Source organism: Chrysochloris asiatica, unplaced genomic scaffold, assembly GCF_000296735.1.
Source record: "Chrysochloris asiatica unplaced genomic scaffold, ChrAsi1.0 scaffold00330, whole genome shotgun sequence".
Lineage (NCBI taxonomy): Eukaryota > Metazoa > Chordata > Mammalia > Afrosoricida > Chrysochloridae > Chrysochloris > Chrysochloris asiatica.
In genome coordinates, this window is record NW_006408848.1 from 1,045,516 (window position 1) to 1,069,110 (window position 23,595).

At 37.8% G+C, this 23,595-nt stretch overlaps 1 protein-coding gene across 1 annotated transcript in view; it reads right to left on the reverse strand.

Moving 5' to 3' along the window:
* EPB41L4A (erythrocyte membrane protein band 4.1 like 4A) overlaps positions 1-23,595 on the reverse strand; it is a 376,777-nt gene that overhangs the window by 119,985 nt on the left and 233,197 nt on the right. The window contains exons 5-9 of the mRNA XM_006875509.1: positions 21,276-21,373; positions 18,035-18,155; positions 15,560-15,647; positions 13,080-13,168; positions 12,263-12,326 (exon numbers count right to left, since the gene is read on the reverse strand). Of these exons, the coding sequence (XP_006875571.1) occupies positions 12,263-12,326; positions 13,080-13,168; positions 15,560-15,647; positions 18,035-18,155; positions 21,276-21,373 (460 nt within the window). The remainder of the gene's footprint in view (positions 1-12,262; positions 12,327-13,079; positions 13,169-15,559; positions 15,648-18,034; positions 18,156-21,275; positions 21,374-23,595) is intronic.

Here is a 23,595-nt window from a genome sequence, read left to right on the forward strand (position 1 = left end):
GAGTGCGGGACCCTACCCAGAGAAACAGTGACACCAGAGATGGAGGCAGAGACAACGATGTGGAGAGATGGAGCTGCTGGGGATTCTAGACCCAGAGAGGGAGAGGGGCTGTGTGCTGATGATTGGGGAATAGGCTTGCAGAGTATATCCTTTGGTTGGTTGACGATGCATGAAGGGGATTGTAACCATGGCAATGAAATGATATACAATAGGACGAAATGTAAAGCTAATGTTCTCCCATGTAAACTATCACATAATTTACAATAAAACATTTAAAAAATATACATCAGTGTTACAAAAGGTAAACAAATGCTATAGAAAATCTTCCAGATGAAAAGAAATTAACTTGATTCTATACTAGAGGAACAATGAATAAGGAAGATAATAGAAGAATCAATGCATTTGAATTATGGTGTCGGACAAGAATACAGAGAGTACCATGACCTGCCAGAAGAACAAACAAATTTGTGTTGGAAGAAGTACACCCAGAATGCTCCTTAGAAACTTCATCTGTCACACTCTGGGTATCTTTATCAGGAGGGACCAGTCACTGGAGAAGGACATCATTTACATGGTTGGTAAAGTGGAGGGTCAGTGAAAAAGAGGAAGACCCCCAAAAGGATGGATGGACACTGTAGCAGCAGCCAAGGGGTCAACCATAACAACAATTGTGAGGATGGTGCAAGACCACACATTGTTTCATTCTGTTGTTCACAGGGTCACTGTGAGTCAAAACAAACTCGATGTCATCTATCAACAACAACAACAACGTATTAAAGGAGTTAATGCTATAAAGAAAATTATCAGGTAACCCAACAAAATTGCAATATTCAAAGTAGATGATAAAATGTAATGACACAAATTTATTAAATTGAAAACTGTGCTATGTCTGACTTATTAGAGAATATCTCTAGTGTTAGGAAACACTCACTGAGGTATTTGTTGTTTTTAGATGTCATTGAGTGGGTTCTGAGATATAACAATCTCATATTCAACAGAACAAAACGCTACCCAGCCCTGCACTATCCCCACAATCGCTGTTCTGCTTGAGCCCACTGTGGAAGCCACTGTGTTAATCCTTATTAAATCACTCATTGAAAATCTTTCCCTTTTTTGCTAACCTCCACTTTATTAATGAAGTACTGAGAGTTGAAGATGTATGTAAATTACTCTTAAATCATTCAGAAAAGCATTGTGCATGATTGTTGAAAGAGAAAAGCACAAGTGAGTGGGACGAAATGTTAATAATTGAATTAAAAAGTAAACATAGATAAATATGGGAATTTTTGTGATTTTTTTTATTTAACAATTTCTTAAAATTTTAAATTATTTTCAAATGAGAAGTTTTAAACAAATAAGTTTATAATTCTATTTAAATAGTGAAAGAAATCCCTAGCTGACATAAATGTGGTCTCTCGGATTGTTGACAAACTGTGACAACTCCTGGCAGTCATTACTTCCCGTGTTCTTCCTCAAAGTACTGCCAACACTTCTATTCTGCCAAGTGGGTCTAATTACTCATGGCTGGACTTGCCAGGAACCTTCTGGTTCTATATCCTGTCACACAGGGTAAGTTTATCTGAGGTTAGTTTTAAGGTGCATTAAAAACAGCCTCATTTACTCATTATTTTATTGATTCAACAAATGTGCTAACTACATGCCAAATTTTGGGCTTATCCCCTCCCTCCCTGTTAACTAAATAGAGAAATCTGGGTGTGATTTAAAATTCTTCCCTATTCTTCTAAAAAAATTTCAATCAGCTACCAATCAGAAACCGTTTTCAAATGTCTTGGGGCAAGGTTGGAGGTTGACCTCAGCTGAGAAACACTGACATAAATCTCGTCATGTACAATAACTACAGTCTCACCATAATTTGAATGGTGACCATTCCACTCTCTGACCAGCACGTTTCTCTCCAATTCGCTCCCTCCAGTGCTCCACCCCCAGCAGACCTTCAACCTTACCAGGACCTTGGCCGGAACCTTACCTTCTTGTCCAGCTTTAATTCCAGAAGGAAATATTGTAGTTGCTCTCCTCACTCACTAGATTCCCTTGACATTGTTGTTGCTGTTAAGTGCCACTGAGCTGATTCCAACTCAGAGCAACCCTGTATAGGGTTTCTGAGGAGCGGCTGGTGAGCTTGACCCACCGACCTTGAAGTTCAAGCCAACCTTGCTGTCCAGCACATTAACCCGCAGCATCACACCAGGACTCTCCGTTGGCATTGTTGCTGTTGTTGTTAATTGTCATGTATTCCTTCTCTATTTTGCTGCTTCCTCCTCTTCTGATCTATATGAATTCTGATGATCTCATCCAGTCATGACTTTGAACACCAGTTACATGTCAGTGAGTCTCAAATTTTATATTCTGTTCAGACCTTTATTCTAAACACCAGACTCATAAACCCACTCCTTGTTTGACATCTCCAATTAAATGTCTAAGAGACATGTTAAACTCAAAATATTCATAGTAGGATTCTTTTTAGTTCTCCAAATGTTGCCCCATGTGCAACCTTCTCTATTTCCCTTGACGGTAGTTTCATTCTTCTTCCGAGCAGGCCAAGCACCTTTAAGTTGTTAAGACTCCATCCAAAACTCCTTATGTCCAAGTAACCCATGTGTCTAAATCTAGAATCCTCACCACTTCAATTCTTACTCCCCTGGTCAGAACCACTATCATCTCTGACCTGGATTTTTGAAATAAATATGTGCTGATGAATGAGTAGACAGGCAATAATCCTGACTTTCTAAGATATTTACTTAAAATCAACCTTTTTATAACAGATTAAGACACTTTTTAATTACTTGAAAAGACATAATCATCTTCTTTTTTTTGTTAACATACATAGAAACATCCTTTGTCACGCCTATATATATCTGTGGGTACAGCCCCATTCTCCTTGGCACACCTGTTCAACATGCATTAAACACAGGTTCGTAAAACCAAGATGATGACAACAATCGAAATATTTCTAGCAAAATCAAAAGCCAATCAAGGATGACTTATATTATTAGATCACTTAATTTTTTTCTGACCTTTAAAATATGAAACATTAACATAAATGGAAGAACACATTACTTTTATTTAAAAGTTATATAATTAAACAGAAAAATTCATGAGAATCAAATTAACAATTCCTAGCTAGAAAACAAGTATCCAATGAAGTGGTCAGATTTGAACAAGGATTCAAATCAGCTCAGTCATGGCCAAAGCAGTGAAATCAGAACAAACCAAAATTTATGAAGTGTAGATATACTAGAAAGATAATTGGAACAAGAAAAATTACAGTTGTAGCCCTGGAATTGGAGACTCAGAAAAGACTACTGAGTCTTTTCAAGAGCATCCTGTGGAAGCCTGGATTACTGCGAGAGCTGTGGACAGTGATGCTAATTCAAAGCCAATATAGTCTGTCGTCATTTTTGAGCCAGTCATCATTGTTTCCAACTATGCTATTTGGGAGATCTTGTTGCTATTTAATGTACATGTTGCCCTTGTTATAAAGGAGAGAGATTAAGTTTCTAGCAGGAAACTGACCTATAATCTTTTTTTTTTTTTTCTTTCAGTTATCGATCCACTACACCCACATTTTACAAATTCAGTTCTACTCTGGCTTTACTTCACTGGCCAAAACGAAACCAGGAAGAACTGGTTCGAAGCCCTGGATATGAGATTAAAATATATATATATATATTTGTTTTCCCTTAAGCTAGCAAAAATCTATTCAAATCCTATGAAAATTGTGTTCCTTTAAGCAATCAAATATATGAAACCAAACAGTCAATTTTACATAAAAACCAAAAGGAGAAGGCAAGGAGGTAAAGGGAAATTGGATAAATGGTGACAGACAGAGCAGATGGGGTAGAAATGGTGAGAGTGCTGACACATTACAGGGACTCCTGGTGAGACACTGGAGGACCAGCACTGGACTGCTAAACCCAGGGTTGGTAGTTCAAACCCACCAGCTGCTCCTTGGAAACTTCATACAGGGTTACTATGAGTAGAAACCGACTCGATGGCACTTACCAACAACCACCACCAATGTCATAGAACAATTTGTATATGAAAGGATACATGAGATATAATTTGCTGAGCAAACTTTCACTTAAATCACACAAAAATTAAAAACAAAACCAAAAAAAAGGATACAATGGGGGAAAGACCACAATAACAAGAAAAAAAGCAAAGCATATAAAAATGAAACTTCATAAACACTACATGAATAACTATAATAAAATAAGGGGTAATGCTTGTGATAAGAGAGTACGTATGAAAGCTATGTACAAAAATCATGTAAGGAATGATGCATACAAAAAGATATACTGTTAATGTTTGGTGCCATAGAGTTGATTTCAACTTATTGGGACCCCACATGACAGAATAAAGCAGTCTCATAGGATTTCCTAGGCAATCATCTTTATGGAGGAGTCCTGGTGTGGTGCTGTAGGATAAGCATGGGACTGCTAACTGCAAGGTCAGTTGGTTCAAACCCACTAGCTGCTCCTCAGCAAGGCTATACAGGGTCTCTATGAGTCAGAACTGACTAGATGCCACTTACCAACAACAATCTTTATGGAAGGAGACCAGCAGGTTCAATCCCCAACCTTTCAGTTAGCAGCTAAACACTTAACCACAAGGGCTTCTTCATAGGTGCACACAGATACACTATGCACTCATTTAAAGAGGACAAAATCAGAAAGGAATTGTGCTAAAATATCAACAGTCATTACCTTTACATTTTAGGAAATGGGTAATTTCAATTTCCTTGGTTTTCTACAGATAGCATCGAAGACCTTTATATTACAATGACAGGTTTCCTGTGAGGTATTAAACGCAAGGCTTATTTTGAAGTTAAAATAATGGGTAAAAATGTTTAGCTTCTGAAACTGCCAGAGGCACAAGGTTCTACAAGTCAGTATTTAATGGTAGACAACTCTTTGTGACCCTTTCAAAAGTTGCACCACTGAATTCAATGTGTCATTCATATCTGTGAAAGATGGGCTTATTGTCTGCAAATGCATAAAGATATATTAATAGATATGGAGGATTAATTATTAATAAAGGAGTTGGACTGTATTAGCAGTCTAATGTGATGTCAAGAAAATATTTTAGCCATAGGTTAATGTCTATTCATTTGGAAACTGAACCTCTGAATTTAGCCCTAAAGGCTTTGAAGTGAAAGTTTAATCTTTGAGACCAAACCAGCAGACCAGAAAACCAGCAGAATAAGTATTTCAAACATTTTTCAAGCTGAATGTGATTACTGTTCCAGGTGATGGGCTTTAGGGAGCTTTTTAATTCAATTCCTGATTACAGTTAGGCCTCCATAATAATCAAGTTAATTCTACCATTATGTAAATCACTGCCTCACAGAGAGGTATCCTGGTGGAAAAAGAAAAAAGAACCCACATGCAAGAATGCCAAGGAAATGTAGTGCTTTGGTTAAACTAATATGCCATTTAATAATAATAATACTCCTTTTGATTCAAACCTCTCAGTTACATGAATTGGTGTTCCATCTTATTAAAGATCACTGAACTATATAGAGAAGAATGTGGCATCAGGACTGGGGAGGGACTCATTAATGACCTGCAATACACAGATGATACACCATGATTACTAGAAGGGAAGAGGACTTGAAATACTAACTAATGAAGGTCTAACATTACAGCCTTAAGTATGTATTGCACATCAATGTAAAGAAAACCAAAGTCCTCACACCTGAGTCAATAAATAGCATCATGAGAAATGGAGAAAAGACTGAAGTTGTCAAAGACTCCATTTTGCTTGAATCCACTCACACCCATGGAAGCAGCAGCCAAGAAATCAGATGATGTCTTTGCATTAGGAAAATCTGCTGCAAAAGACTTCTTTAAAATGTTAAAAAGCAAAGGTGTCAGTCTGAGGACTAAGGTGCGTCTGACTCAATCCATGTTATTTTCAATCACCTCACGTGAAAGTTGGACAATGAACAAGGAATGTCGTAGAAGAATTCATACATTTGAATTATGGTGTTGGAGAATAATATTAAAAGTACTATGGTCTGCAGAACAACAAACAAATCTGTGTTGGATGAAGTACAGCTAGCATGCTCCATAGAAGCCAGGACGGCGAGACTTCCTCTCTCACACTTCGGACATGTTATCAGTAATCTTAAAAGTTGCAAATTCTGGTTAGCTTACATTTTTTCATATATTGATCAGCACCAGCTCTACAGTAACTAAGAAAAATAATAATCCTGCAACAGAAGAATATACTGGTTGTTGTTGTTGTTAAGTGCCTTCAAGTTGGTTCCGATTCTGAGCAACCCTGTATAGGACTTTTGGGGAACAATGGCTGGTAGATTTGAACCCCCAACCTTATGGTTACCAGTTCAGTGCTTATCCTACAACACCACACCAGGACTCCACTGCAATGATAATACAAATGAAGGTTCTCAAGGGACCTCACTTATAAAAGTAATGTAAGTATATAGGGAAAAATACTTTTAATACTAGTAATCTTCCATTAAAAGTCGTATTATTTTATTAGCATATTTTTCTTAAACACTTGAAACATTATTCTCAATATATTTAACAACCCTTACTTTTTGAAGTAACCTACTCAGTGTTCTAAAACTTACTGGACAAAAAAATCTCTAGATTTTGGCCAAAACTTGGACCATTACAAGAGCAATTCTGAAAAACTTCAAATATGAAAACGGTCTAATGGATCAGTGGCAACAATGGGAGGGTGAGAGAAACTGTATGATCGTTGTTGTTGTTCAGTGCTGTCGAATTGGTTCCAACTCATAATAACCTTGTATAGGGTTTCCAAGGAGAGGCTGGTGGGTTTGAACCTCCAGTCTTATGGTTAGCAGTCCAGTACTTATCATATGGCACCACACCAAGAAAGTACAATCCTAATGCCTAGCAATTTCACTTTAGTGGATAATTTCAATCTTACCATTGATTTAATCTTATATTAATACATCTTTATGATTGATGCCCAATAAGGAATGGAGATAACCCTGATGTTTCTCCAAATTGTTTCTCCAAGTTCAGAGCAACTATGTACTTTTTTGTACTATCCTTTCCTTTAAAAGTTGGGACTCCCTTTCTTTACAATTTAATATTCAGTTAAAAAACACAATACTAATTTTATCGGTAAATTTCAGCATAATTAAATTTATGGCAAAATGTGTTTCAATTTTTAAAACAGTTTGCAGCTGTTTCTTCTCATTTTAGTTATGCCACATCAACAAATGAAGAACTCGAAGCTTTGCCCCACCTCATTAAGACTGACAATACTTTGAGGAGGAAGCTCTTCCCCAGTTGTATTTTGAGCGCCTTCCAACCTCAGCGGATCATCTTACAGTAAGATATCTACGATAGTTAAGGTTCTATGTCAACTTGACTGGACCAGGATTCTCGGTGGTTTGGCAGCTGAGATGTGGTTATCCCCATAGTGAGATCTAACAGTGTAGTTAACTCTATGATGGCTGGCTATAAGTTTGATGTTGTTGATGTTGTTGTCAAGTGCTATGGAGTCAGCCCTGATGATAACTAGCCACCCTATGCACAACTGAGGGAAACACTGTCCAGTCCCACATCAACCTCACAATCACTGCTAAGCCTGAGCTCATTGCTGCCTACACTGTGCTAATCTATCTCGATGGGGGTCTTCCTCTTTCTCTCCAACCTTCTGCTTTACCACATATGAAAGCCTTCTCCAGGGACTGGTCTCTTCTGATAATACACCCAAAGTATGAGACATGAAGTTAGACCATCCTGGCTTCCAAGGAGCATTCTGGCTGTACTTCTTCCAACACAAACTGGTTTGTTCTTTTGGCAGTCCATAGTACTTCTAATATTCTCCTTCAACACCATAACTCAACTGTATCAATTCTTTTGTGGTCTTCCTTATTCATTGTCCAACTTTCATTGGTACATGAAGTTAGTGAAAATACCATGGTTTGAGTCAGGCACACCTTAGTCCTCAAACTGACATCTATGTTCTTCAACACTTCAAAGAGGTCTTATTCAGCATATTTGCCCAATGCAATACGTTATTTGATTTATTGACTACTGCTTCTATGAGTGTTGATGATTGATCCGAGCAAAAGGAAGTATTTGATAACTTCAGTCTATTCTCCATTTATATGGATGTTGTCCGGTGGTGACAATTTTTGTTTTCTTTACACTGAGGTGCAACCCATACTCAAGGCTTTGGTCATTGTTCTTCATCAGTGAATATTTTAAGTCCTTTTCATTTTCAGTAAGAAAAACTGTATCATCTGCATATTGCAAGGTGTTAATAAGTCTTCTTCCAATCATGATGCCCTGTTTTTTTGTTTTTTTTTTTATATATAATTCAGCTTCCCAGAGTATCTATTCAGCACACAGATTGAATAAATATGGTGAAGAAATACAATGCTGGTGTACAAATTTCCTAATTTTAAACCATTCAGCGTTCCCTTGTTCTGTTTGAACAAGTGTATCTTGGTCTATGTACAGGTTCCTCATGAGCACAATAAGTCTTCCACAGAATACTCATTCTCCACTATGTTGTCCATAGCTTGTCATGATCCACACAATCAAAAGATTTTGCATAGTCAATAAAGCAAAGGTAAACATCTTTCTATTATTCTCTGCTTTCAGCCAAGATCCATCTGACAATCACCATGATATCCCTCGATCCATATCCTCTTCTGAATCCAGCTGAACCTCTGAAAAATCGCTGTCAATCTATGATTGGTTGCAGCCATTTTTGTATTATCCTTAGCAAGATTTGACTTGCATGCAATATTAATGATATTGTCCAATGATTTCTGCATTCCATTCAGTCACTTTCTTTGGAATGGGCACAAATATGAATATATTCCAGTCAGTTGGCAAGGTAGCTATCTTCCAAGTTTCTTGTCATAGATGAGTGAGTGCCTCCAGTTCCGCATCAGTTTGTTGAAAGATTTCAACTCCTAGTGCCTTGTTCTTTGCCAATGCATTCAATACATCTCGAATTTCTTCATCCAGGATCATTGGCTTTTAATCATATACTATCTCTTGAAATGGTTGAATATTGGCCATTTCTTTTTGGTACATTGGCTCTGTTTATTCCTTCTATCTTCTTTTGATGCTTTCTGCATAATTAAATATTTTGCCCCTGTTGTTGTTGTTGTGAATTGCCACTAAGTCTGTTATGACTCATAGTGACCCTGTATAGAGTTTCCAAGTAGCAGCTGGTGGGTTTGAACTGTTGACTTTATGGTTCACAGTCTGGTGCTGATCCTACAGCGTCACACCAGAAGTCCATTTTGTCTCTAGAATCCTTCAATGTAGCAAAAGTTGAGGTTTTAATTTTTCTTCAGTTTCCTCCTCAACTAAAGAAATGCTGAGCATGTTCTTCCCTTTTGATTTTCTAACTCCAGGTCTTTGTACATTATGTTATAATATTTGACTTTATCTTCTTAAGCTGACCTTTGAAATTTTCTGTTCAGCTCTTTTCCTTCCACATTTCTTCCATATGCTTTAGCATCTCTATACCAGAAAGTACATTTCAGAGTCTCTTCTGACATGCATTTTGGTTGTTTCTTTCTTTCTTTTCTTCTTGATGACCTTTTGCTTTCTTTCTGTATGATGTCTTGATGTCATTCCCCAACTCTTCTGGTCTTCAGTCTTTAGTGTCTGACGCATCAAATCTGTTCATCTGATGATCTCAATATTCAGACAGAATATATTCAAGGTCATATTTTGACTTTTGTGTACTTGTTTTAATTTTCTTCCACTACAGCCTGAACTTGCATTTGAGCAATTAATGATAAATGATCGGTTCCACTGTCTGCCACTTGCCTTGTTTTGGTTGATGCTATGGAGCTTTTCTATCATCTCTTTACACAGATGTAGTCAATGTGATTTCTGTGTATTCCATCTGGTAAGGTCCATGTGTATAGTCATCTTTTATGTTTTTTAAAAAAGGTATTGGCTATGAAGAAGTCATTGGTCTTGCAAAATTCTATCATGCGATCTCCAGCATCATTTCTATCACTAAGGACATATTTTCCAACTACTGATACTTCTTTGTTTCCAATCTTTGCATTCCAATCACCAGTAATTATCAATACACATCTTGATTGCATGTTTGATCAATTTCAGACTTACGAAGTTGGTAGAATTCTTCAATTTCATCATCACTGGCTATATTGGTTGGTGTGTAAATCTGAATAATAGTGGTATTAACAGGTCTTCCTTGTAGGCTTATGCCTATTATCCTATCCCATACAGTGTTGTACCTCAGGACAGATCTTGATATGTTCTTTTTGATGATGAATGTGATAGCATTCCTTTTCAATTTGTCATTCTCGGAATAGTAAATCATGTGATTTTAAGATAAATTGCCAATACCAGTCCATCTCAGCTCACTAATGCCTATGATATCGATGAAATGTATCCACCATGGTGACCTTGGTTGATTTTGGAAATATTTGTGGCATAGCTTCCAGCAACACACAAGCCACCACAGTACAATGAACTGACAGACAAGTTGTAGAAAGCAAAACGAGGACAATTTTTATCCTGTCTGCAACTGTACCCCTATAATATGACTCCTACCTTCATGTTGTTGTTTAGTGCAGTCGAGTCAGTTCTAACTCATAGTACACAGCGTTTTTGGAGCTTTACAGAAAGCCATCTTTCGCCTGTGGAGCAGCTAGTGGGCTTGAACCACCAACTTTGTAGTTCACAGTTCAGTGCTAATCCTGCTTTTACAGGCAATTGTTGTTGTTAAGTACTGTTGAGTTGGTTCCAACTCAGCAACTCTGTACAGGGTTACTGAGCAACTGGTGGGTTTGAACTACCTACCCTATAGTTCACAGCCTAGTGCTGATCCTACCAAACTACACCAGGTATCATAGACAGTACTACTAAATAGCAAGTTACCTTAACAATGATTGCTGTTATTGTTTGTGCTAACCAATTTATTTTTGCCTCATAGTAAACTCATATGACACAGTATAACTTCCATATAGGATTTTTTTAAATGGTGAGCCCTATGGGTTCTGTGAATGAGGTGTTGGGCTGCTAACTGCAAGGTCAGATGTTCAACCCCACTAGCTACTCCCAGGGTGAAAAATGTCTGCTTTCATAAAAATTCAGAGCCTCAAAAACCCTATATATAATTACTCTGAGTCAAAATTGACCCCATGGATGTGGGTTGTTTTGGGGTTTTTTTCTTTATCTTTACCAAAGAAGCCTTTGCACCACAAATGATTAACCAAAAGTTGAGAGTTCACCGCACCAGCTACTCCATGAGGGAACATATCTGATGATCTTTTTCCATAAAGATTGTGTTGTTGTTGTTAAGTGTCATTGAGTCGATTCCGACCCATAGCGACCCTGTATAGGGTTTCCGAGGAGTAGCTGGTGAGCTTGAACTGCTGCCCTTGCAGTTCAAACGGCTTTGCAGTCTGGCACATTAACCCACAGCACCACACCATGACTCCTCCATAAAGATTACAGCTTAGGAAAACTCTAGGGCAGTCAGTTGTCTGTCATTTAGGGTCACTATGAGTTCAAATTGACTCAATGGCACTCAACAATAACAATCTTTATGGCAACAGATCACAAATCACAGAGCCACCAGGAGGGTTCAAGCCATCAGACTTTCTATTAGCAGCCAAGTATTAGCAGTCATACCATTGGGGTCTTTCCTAATAATAATAACCACCTCATAGTGGTTATGAATCAGGCAGCTAACTTCAAGGTCAGCAGTTTGAAAGATGAGACTTTCTGCTCTCATAAAGATTTAAAACCTCAAGAACCCTATGCAGGGTTGCTGTAAGTCAGAATTGCCACCACGGCACACCAACACCGCCAGTATTCTTTTCTGGAGTCCTGGTGTGGTGCTATGAGTTAATGTGCTGGACTGCAAGGTTGGTTTGAACCACAGGGTTGGTGGTTCAAGCTCACCAGCAGCTCCTAGGAAACCTATACCCTATATAAGTCGGAACCAACTTGACAGCACTTAACAACAACGACAATTCTTCTCTGCCCCAGGAAGATTTTTTCCCCTTGGCTAAAATTAAAATGGAACTTATCCATTCCATTTCATTCATTTCCACTCACTTCCCTTTCACTCCTTGAGAAGTTGAGCACTTGAGTCAATGAACCTGGTTCCCATATGGCTTCACCCTAAGAAAACTTGGTGTTTAGTTCCACAGTGTATTGTAAGTTATAAAGGACCAGGCAAGACTGCTACCTTTCTTTTAGCTAAGTGCTAAACAAAAACTTACATCTTTTCCCAGGACTCTCAGTTCAAATTGAGTCTCCTTGAAGTGAACCTTTGTAATCCGAGGCCTGAAAAACAAAGCAGATGTTTGTTATTATTGTTCTTAAGAATTAATCTCTCAGAAATTCAGAGAAGTATTCAGTGGGAAAAGATAGGTTAATAGTACTTTCTTTATAAAGTTGGTGACTGCAGAGACCTTTCTGTCCTTTGCTAAACAAAATTCTGTTCTCATTCTCCACTAAATGCACACTTACAAAATGGAACCAAATGAGCTTACTACAAGTCATGGAACCTCCTGTGAGTCAGAACTGAACTGTTACTCCTCAGGAGTTTCAATGGGTTGTATTTTTTTTTCCAAGTAGATCATCAGGCCTTTCTTCCAAGTTGCCTCTGAATGGACTTGAACCTCCAACCTTTCGATTAGGAAAGTCCTCAGGCCCTAGAGGCATTGTCTTCCCACACAGCATCAGAGGTTCTACAACCTCTTCTAGGTCCTTCCTCATTAAGAGTTAGAAATCATGGTCATCCTCAGCTCCCAGTGCACACATGTCCACTCAGGCCCTGCAATGAATGGGAAAATCTACTACTTCCTGTGTCCATGGATAAGAGAGTCCAGGTTCATGGTACCTCAAATTATAGGTAAAATATATATTAAACTGTGTTGCGAGAAACCTTACAGCCAATTTCACTCATTGATTTATCAACCTCTGAAAATGTACATGATGTTTTCCCCCAGCCTTTTCACTGACATGCAAGTCTCATAAAGCCCAAATACACAGTTTATAACTTTAATACCAACTCTGCTCTCAAGTTGTACCTACCAGAAATATTTTCCCACTTGTTTTTTATTCTTATAGACAACAACACCAACTGGAGTTAATCCTAAGAAATATTCAGACTTGTTTTCACCCTGCAAAAAAAAACAAAAACAAACAAGCATATGCCTATCACCATGAATTTGTTCTTGTAAAAGGCTATACAAGTACAATTTGTTATATTAACACTGGAACTAACATTTGAAAGATGTAAGCTTAGAAGGCTAGCTAAATTATAATAATATCTAAATTCATTTTAATTCATACTTATGTTGTTGTTATGTGCCATGGAGTCCGTTTCGACCCATAGCAACCTTGCACAGAGTTTCCAAGGCTGTAAATCTTTACAGGAGCAGAAAGCCTCATCTTTCTCCCACAGAGCAGCTGGTAGTTTCAAACCGCTGACCCTGCAGGTCACAGCCCAATTTGCAACCACTACGCTACCAGAGCTCCTTAGTTCATACTTATAACTACAGCTAATTAAAGGGAATCTGGGCTACCAATCTGGCCACTAAACGACTCATGCTGCTTTTATCAGTGGTGTTCAACCCTGGCTGTACATTAACTGGAATCACCTGTGAAGCTTTAAATGCTGATGCCTGGGTGTCAAGGAAACCAATTATAGCAGAGTCTTTGGTGATGAGGCTTAGGTATCAAAAGCACAGAAAAGCTCCAGGTGAGTCTCCTGAGCAGACGAGGATTGAAAACCACTAACTCTTTATCAAGGGTCCTCTCCAATGCTTCAGTTGTGGACAATTATGAGGCCTGCTTTACCACCAGGCTCTCCAGAAAATTTAGAAGGCTGCAGGCAGTCACACAATTGGATTTTCTTAGGTCTCTATTACCCTCCTTTCACTGTCTCTTACTTGTGATTTTTATGAGATCTTAAAATTTAAAAAGATAGTATTTCTTCTGGTGAAGACTCTTGTTGCTGTTGTTAAGTGCCCTTAAGTCAGTTCCGACTCAAAGACTAGAGACCCTTTCATTTCCAGTCAGTGATAAATCCCAGTGAAGAAAATGGTATCCTGAAACAAAAAGTCATATACACTGTGGGTACCAAGAACAGGTACAGAACTGCCTGCTTGTATTAATGATGTTTCTAGGTCTGGAGCCAAATCACTATGTCTGCAAAATTATATTCATGGGGAACATGGCACAACTAGTATGTTTTGGAAGAGTATCAACTGTTGCCTGTTTCCAGCTTTAAAAATTCAATCTTAAGTAAATGTGTGGATAACTGCAAGAAATCCAGCTCATCTGCCATAAATTCCCACCACTTTCACACACACAAAATGTTTCTGAAGTATGGTAAACAGAAATGCAGAAGCATTTTGCAGGTGAATCTCTCTTTCTAAGACTCCTGTAGAATACTAAAAGAGAAAAAAAATAATAATCTAAAAGATTGTTATTATACATAGGGAAAAGTTTTAGAGACATCATTAACAATAGTATGAAGACTCTAACAAAATTGGAATCCAATATATTAGGGAAGTGTTATTTCTCTCATATTTGTAACTTTTATTACCAAGTTAACTATAACACCAGGCATGCTTCCATTACTTTAGAATAATGTGAAATGATTTCTTGTTTTAGGAAAATCTGATGAGCAAAAGTCATATTACAGAATGAATGCACGACTGAGTTATTTTCATTACAGGAAGTTTTGCAGAGCTGCCTTAAAAATTGAGTTCCGTGATCCAATTCAGTCTCTATGTAATCTTTAGAAATTTATTTCCTATCAAGAGTAAGGCACTGGACACCTTTTCTCAGAAAATCAAATGTGACTACTGCTAACTAAACTCATATAAAATCAAAGGCAATGGCATTTCAGTCTCACTGGCACAGAGTAATCTACTGGTAGCTTTAGACAGCTGGCTCAAAGGCTAAGTTCTGGATCCAGAACACTCACCCAGACACACTGTAATTGCTCACTAACTATATTTGGCAAAATTTTATCAGTCACTGAAGAAAATCTGTAAAAAATTTATATTAATACAGTTTCACCTACAATAGATAGTTAACCTAAAATTACACTCTATACATTCCAACATAGAGCCACCTATAACTGAACCTTAGAGTGTTGCCTAATGCCAACTCTACCGGGCAAGTCATAAATGTATAAATGCTTTTCAGCCATAAATCTATTTTTGGAAAAAGCCTCATGTTCTCTGTCTAGTACAGTTAACTACAAGCCCATTTTACATTGTTTTGACATTTTGACTAAGCCCTTTGAAGTTGTTATCCAGATTGTGTTTTCAAGCCCGGTTAATTGTTTTTACACATGGAAATACAATCACAGACTCTTATGCAAAGCTCTTTAAGGTTTAATCCATGCAAAAGATGTTTTGTGTTTGAAAAACACAGATGAACAAGTATCATCTGCTTGCTCAATGACTTGACTGCAGCTTTCCTTTGGGAATCTCAGTGACTTTTTAAGAAAAATGTCATCAGCTTAAACTGTTTTGTGTTAATTAAATGTTACTCACATAGACTGGATGGAGGTCAGCGCCATACATCTCCAGGGACCTGACAGTCCTCAAGTAGTTCAGCTCAGCTTCAGAAGGAGTCTGACCCCTATCCCCAGCATAAAAACAGGAAGTCTTACTTTACTGATAGCTATGGCATTCACAAGGAATGTAAACCACCTTCATTATAGTACTGGGCAAATTAATGATTCTTTGTGCTAATGCAAATATAAATCTTACTGTTTCAACAAAGTCCTAGTGACAAAATTTTACACTCTGAAGTGATACTTATTTAAGTTAAATTCATTTACCAGATTTACTTTTGCTCACTGTAGCCAATCCCTAATGTCCCCCAAATCAAAATCAAACTCACCACTATCAAGTCAATTCCTACTTATTGCCACTATCAAGTCAATTCCTACTTATTGCCAGTATCAAGTCAATTCCTACTTATTGCGACCCTATAGGACAGACAGTTGTCTGTCCTATAGGGTTTACAAGGTTGTAAACCTTCACAGCAGCAGACTACCACATCATTCTGTCTTGGAGTGGCTGGTGGGTTTGAACCAGTAGCCTTTTCACTTACTAGCTAAACACTTAACCACTGATCCACCAGGGCTCCTTCTCAATGTCCCAACATATATTAAAAACTCTCAGTTTCAGAACCCCTCCAAAGAGGTTGCTGAGAATATAAGCATGGAATCCTTGTGTGGGGCCATAGGATAAGCACTTGACCTCAACATTGGTTTGAACCACAAGGTCAACAGTTTAAACTCATCAACCACTCCTCAGAAACCCTATACAGGATCACTATGAATCAGAACCAAATTGACAGCACTTAACACCAAATATTAAAAGGTATCCCCTTTACAAGGTGTAAAATATCTCCTTGCACCCATAAGTCTTTATCAGAGGAAGGGAACTCTAACAGTGGGGACAGGGAATGCTGCTCCCCTCCAATCCAACATTAACATTTCCTCAGCATGTGTAGAGTTTGAAAATGCTTTAATTAATATTTGGAAATGGTAAAAATATTTGTCATTTTCTTCACACAACATACAGAAACTTCCCCAAAATCCCCACTGGTTAAAACATGCAGAAAATAGCACTGATTCCTAATGGTAGGTGAGAATCTGCCAGGATTCTCCATGGATGAATGAAACTCTGTGTGTGCATATCACAGAGAGAGGGAGAAAGAGGTAGTGATATTTTAATGGTTAACAAAAGGAGTTATGAATTTTGTAAAACTCTTGCTTTGGTACATTTCCATGTTGACACACTCCTGTTTCAGCCATGGTACACTGGAAACCCAACAATATACTGTACTTTTTATATCCATGAAGAATGTTTATTACAAATTGGCTACAAGAAAACTACCAAATCATTATCAAGCTTTATTCTCTCAGAAATAGGTTACATGTCAACATGATCCCATGCAACATATACAAAGTCCTTTACCCACAGTTCCTTGATAATTTCTAAATAAAAGTGTACTTTGAAATGCCTGGTAGAATTATTATTCTCAGAATGTGTCAAACACACTGCCCTTCATAATGTTTTAAGCACTCTCTTAGAATCCACTTCAGGAAAATCTTGAAATGAAGGACTCTATCTATCATCAGACAGAGCATTCTAGCGCATGCTAATATGAGCTGAAGAGCCTGGCTTCTCTGATTGCAATTCAGCTACTGACTTCTGCTTCTACTCACTGAAACAGATCCTTTAGGTAAACAGTTTTTGTTGACCAGATTTGTTCTACATTTTTTTCTTAACTATACAAATTCATGAGGGAATGTTACATAAGAAGCAATAAAGTAAGATTAATCAGTATAGAAGATTTAATCAAAATAACTAGGATTAAGTTATAACTTCAGTGATACAAGCCATTAACTGAAAATTCTACTAAGAAAGCATGTATATTCTCACAAGTACATGTGGTATTAACAAAATACCCTCAGAGGCTCCATACTGTGTCATCAAGATTTCTGGATTTATCACTATATACCACACAGGAATCTGCTTAGAACTGAAGAATTTACATATGTAAGACAGAGCAAATCCAGAATACATTAAAGCTTTTGTAGTTCATTTTTTATGTTAAGCATATCTGTAATTAAATAAAAACTGAGTTTCACAAGAAACACTTGTGAAATAAAATAAAGATTAATCCCATTTAGATAGTCATACATATATACATCTATATGAGATTAATTTTCTCTAGAGAAAATTAAGCATAGTGAGAGAAATCTGAAAGGTCATTAAGCACAAATATGCCAGATGTCTTTAGGTATTAGGGTTGATACACTTTTATAAACTGTTTGAGCTTTCTGTGAGCATTTCAACACCATAGAGCAGTAAAGAAACTATATATATAAAAAATGGGTATTAGAAAGTTCAAGGCAGAGGTGAAGAATTTATCATACAAATTTTTCTTATGGCTGCCAATACTGTAAAAAATTGGCTTGTGGATAATACAACATAAAATGCGATTCTTACATCAGAGTTTTATGAATCCTTTCTATTGCCTCTTCAAGTTCTTCCTTCTGATCGGGAACAAAACGGTATTCTGACACATATCCTGCAGTATGTTTATATGGGTCATAGTCTCCAAGTTCAGCTAAAAAAATAAAGAAAGAATAATAAAAAAAAAAAGAACTCATTTAATTTTCTATTTAAGGAACAGGTAATATTCCTGTCATGTTTAACATCATCAGAAGCTCATGGAAAACAACAGAATTAAAAGATAATAAAGTTTTTCTAATAATTTTTTGAAGCCCCCACATATAAGCTGATAATCGAAAAGTAGTTAGCAAAAACTCCTTTGATGAACATGTATATGGATGATATAAACAAACTCCTGAATAAAACACAGATTCTCTAGTTTTGCATTCTCATAGAATATAGGAGTCCTGCTGTAAATTAAGGCATTGAACTGCAAGGCCAGTTTGAGTCACAAAGTTGCTGGTTCAAGTTCAGCAGCTGCTCCTCAGAAACCCTATATAGGGTGGTTATGAATTGGAATAGACTTGATGGCACTTAACAACAACACGGAATGTAACTGTCATCATTTTAATTTCAATTACTATCAGTTACATAAACTAAAAAGTTGTACACAGAATTTAGAGTAGTTATATATGTTAGAATGCAAAAGGTAAAAAGCAAATAAACCCAAAAACATGACTTCAATATATTCTCTCAGATAATGATGACATTAAAAGATAGTGCATATGATTCAAAATAAGTATTTGCCCCAATAATGGTCATAGAAATGAAATATACTACTATACATAACCTCAATACAGTTTACACAAAGGAAAATGAAGCCAGGAAACTCTTTATTTCTTATAAAAATGCTCGTCCTTACATTAGTCCATCTTCCAAGACCCAACACTGATGAGACATTTTCACCAGACTGTTTCTTCTAGATTATTGCTGATGCCACAAGAGCGAGGACTATACAGTTTCATTTTCTCCCCACCTAGCTGGATTCTTACTAGTAATTAATTATTAGTAGACAAAGCCTCTACCTTCATCTGCAAAGGAGATGCTGAGTAGTGCAAACAGTTTGGTGCTCTGCTGCTAACCAAAAGGTTGGAGGCTCAAGTCCACCCAGAGGTACCTTGGAGAAAGGCCTAGCATTCTACTTTCAAATACTAGCCACTGAGAACCCTCATAGAGCACAACTGTACTCTGACATACATGGGGCCACTGTGAGTCAGAGTCAACTAAATGACAACTAGTTGGTTTATTTTCAGGCTTCCAAAATGATGATGTAACCCGAATTTGTTCCCACAAGGCCAACACATGCATGCCAAGAGCGTAACTACACTTCTAGCAAGATGTGTGACACATCTGAGCATGGCATTGGCACCTGACCACATGGGGTCTTCATCATAGTTGTACAGAAGCAACATGACCTCTGAGACATAACAGTTTAGGAGATCAGTGAACTGAGACTAGATGTAGAAGAATAAAGAAACATGTTATTCCTGAGACTAAACACATCTACGCAACCTGCAGTAAGGAATATGTTACTGGCTCCATTTACTTCTTCTGAAGTGACAATGATTAAAACTAGAATTCAGACTAAATTCAAATTTTTTCTTTTTTCTTTTGGTGGGGGCAGGGAGGGGGAAGACAAGTGTCATTTGATAAAAAGATTATTAGTGAAAAATTGCTTACAATGAAAATTTTATAGCATGTACCAGGATTTCATTTTTCTTTAAGGCTGAGTAATCTGGTAGCGTAGTGGTTACGAATCGGGCTGTGAACATTAAGGCCAGCAGTTCAAAACTACCTGCTGTTCCGCAGGAGAAAGATGAGGCTTTCTGCTCCCATAAAGATTTACAGCCTTGGAAACCCTGTACAAGGTCGCTATGGGTCGGAACCGACTCGAAGGCACTTAACAACAACAACAATGTTCTATTGTGGTGCTGTGGGTTAATGCACTGGACTGCAAAGTTGGTATGAAACACAAGGTCGGTGGTTCAAGCTCACCAGCTACTCCTTGAAAACCCTATACAGGGTGGCTATGAGTCAGAATGACTCAACAGCACTTAACAACAATAGCAATGTTCTGTTGTATGCATGAATGTATAAACCATACTTGTTCAGCCATTCATTTGTTAATAGGTATTCAGGCTACTTCCACCTTTTGACTATTGTGAATAGTGCTACAATGGACTTCGGTGTACATATATCAATTTTCATTGCTGCCACCAAATCTCTTAAGTACATACCTAGGAGTATTGGAATTGCTGCAACATGAATGAAGCTTGAAAATATTATGCTAAATAAAGGAAGTGGAACACAAAAGGACAATATTGCATGGCCCCACTAATATGAAATGCCTTGTTGTTAGGTGCTACAAAGTCAGTTTCAACTCATAGTGTCTCTATGCACAACAGAACAAAACATTGCCTGGTCCTGCACCAGCCTCACAATTGTTACTATGCTTGACCCCATTGTTGCTGCCACTGTATCAATTCATCTCACCATTGACCCTCTACTTTACCAAGCAGGATATTCTTCTCCAGGAACTACTCCCTCCTGATGATATGACCAAAGTACATGAGACAAACTCTTGTCATACTCACTTCTAAGGTGCATTCCGGCTGTATAAGTAAATGTATAGATCAGAGTTTAACAGTGGTTACCAAATGCAAGTTTTGTTCTGTTGTGTGTAGGGTCACTGTGAGTCGGAACTGACTTGATGACACCTAACAACAACCAATGGCAGAAAGAGCTCTGGTGGAGCAATGGTTAAAATGCTCAGCTTCTAAGCAAAAATCAGCAATTCATATCCACCAGCTGTTCCACAGGAGAAAGATGTAGCAGTCTGCTTCCACAGAGATTCCAAATACAGTCTTGGAAGTCCTATAGGACAGTTCTACTTTGCCCTGTAAGATCGAATCAACTCAATAACAACACACTTAGATTTTTTGTTTGTTTTTTGGTACCAAGGGCAGAAGGGAAAAGGAAGATTCATTCCTTAGGAAGCAATGAATTTTGGTTTATAATGACAGAAAATTTGGCAGCAAATACTGGTGATAGTTACACATTATTATTGATACAATTTTTACTGAATACAATACAATTATTACTGAATTGTACGAGTGAAAAATTGTACATGTTGAATTGGATAATAATGTATCTCTATTTTTATGACAACAACAAACAAAATTTAATTATATTTCTCAAGACATTTCTGAAGCAACTATGCTAAAGTGGAACCTACATTGGATAGTATAAGCTCCCAGCTGAGCTGCAATGTTGATGGGGCAAGGCAGCCGGCCCTGAAGGACATCTTGCTTCACCTGCAAGAAAAACTGATATCTAAAATAGAAATGGAAAAAAAAAAAAAACAAAAAAAAACAGATTAATGATATCCTAAGCACAGGACCACTAATCGCAAGGTCAATGGTTCAAACCCACCAACTGCTTCTTGGAAACCCTATATAGGGTTGTTGAGTCAGAACTGACTTGACAACACTTAACAACAACTATGCAAACCTGAAGTTTCAGACCCTGATCATTAAGGTCACATCCAATCACCTTTAATGAAAATAAAATCACTCTTCACTTTTTTTGCCAGGCAGCTGTTGAATGAAAATGAACGGTTAAAAGTACAGACTCGGAAGTCAGACGGCCTGGCTTACATTCCAGTCTTACTACTCACTAACTCTGTAGCCTTGAGCTCTAAAACCCAGTCTCCTCACCTGATATGGGGGTTAAATATAAGCTATTATCACCATTATCACTACTACTACTGCCACTAACTACTGTGACATGCTCTTACTGGGAGGAACAAATTACAAGGACCCAACATATATTACAAGTGTTATCTCTAGACACTAAAATCATGTAGACAGGATAGAAAGGTCATTAGAGTTTAATGCCATTAATCCTCCCACTTAAAACCATGTCTATTATCTGTAGCTTTTTCCTTCCACACTGCTTAACGACACAATGTCATATACTGTTCCAAACATTACAAACTTAGAAACTCATTTTAAGTAGGCTGCATCCAATAATTTATGTTAGCCTTCAAAATAAGGTCAGTAATATTATCATCTCTGTTTTGCTGATGAGAAAACTGAAATCCAAAAAGATGAAGTAACTTGTCCAAGATCTCACACAACTAGTTAAGTGGCAAAGTCCTAAGTGGAAACTTGGCAATACAACCCTAGAACTCTATCAGGATGCTATGCAACTCTGACTATTTATCCTTTCTGTCATCCTTGCCCACCAACATCATCCTTGCCCACCATCACTTACTCTCTTTCTCTCTCTCTCTCACATGAACACATGGGCTCACGCTGTGCGATTCCTCTCTTTGCAAAATTTTTCTTTCTACTTCTCTTTCCAATGATAGCAAGAATCATCTTGTCTGTGATAAACTTCTCTTCTCCAAATATTCAAAATCCTTAGTGAGGAAATCTGACTGCTACATGCTACCATGATTATTTCTAGGAGACTGACAACAATTCTGACTGCAATCACTGGCTTGAGTCTCAAGACCTGCTCAGTGTTCTGTGTTTTACCAGTGCCCATTTCAGTAAAGTACACACCATCCTCCAGATGCCCAGTCATAGAAGTAGGAACAAAGCATAACCACCCCTACCACCCTTTCTTTCCCATAAGCAATCACCAAATCTGCTGTTTCTATAATCCATACTTCTCTCCATTCCCTAGTCCAGATTGCTAGTCCCTGGATTCCTAAAATTACAATTTAATTGGCTTTAATTGGCTTGCAGTCTTTCATACTTACCATCTCCCTTCTAAACAACCTTCCTAAGAAATAAGCAGAATTCTTAATAGACATATAGGATCATGCTGTTCCTTTAGCCATCAGAATAAAACTCAAGCTCCTTAAAATAATAGTTAATAATATATTTGCTTACCATTTGAGTATAAACTCTTGCCACTGATAACCCCCCCACACACACACACACAATTTGCACTCACTTTCCAGTCCTACATAACTATCTTTCACACAATAAGCAATGGACTGCAAACCACAAGAACAGGGGTTCAACCCCACCAGCCGCTTCATGGGAGAAAGATGAGGCTTTTTGCTCCTGAAAAGATTTACAGCCTGAGAAGTTGCTATGAGATGGAATCGACTCAACAGCACTTAATGACAATACTCTGAATGCTGCGTGCCCTCATCTTAGACACCATATCTACTTTCTAGTGATAATCTGTGTCCCAGAACAGAAAAGTGACATCAAGAGAACTTAACTGTTTTGAAAATAGAAACATGTCTCAAGAGTTACAGCCACCACTTCCGGTTTGGACAGCAGTAGAGAAAGCCAGGTAAGGAAGGCTCCGTGGTAGAGGGACTGGAAACTCACAGAGGAAGTGCTCACAGAACAACTCGAGAGCTCCAGATCTACTATAAGGTCCAGGATGTCAGTTTCTCACACTCGCAAGTGAAAAAAATGATGATATTAAGGAAAATACTGTGAGTTAGGAATCTGGAGACAGGACTCCCTCTGTGGCCACACTGCCCTGACAGAGTTTACAGGGTGGCTGTGCACTATGGAGTCTGTTCC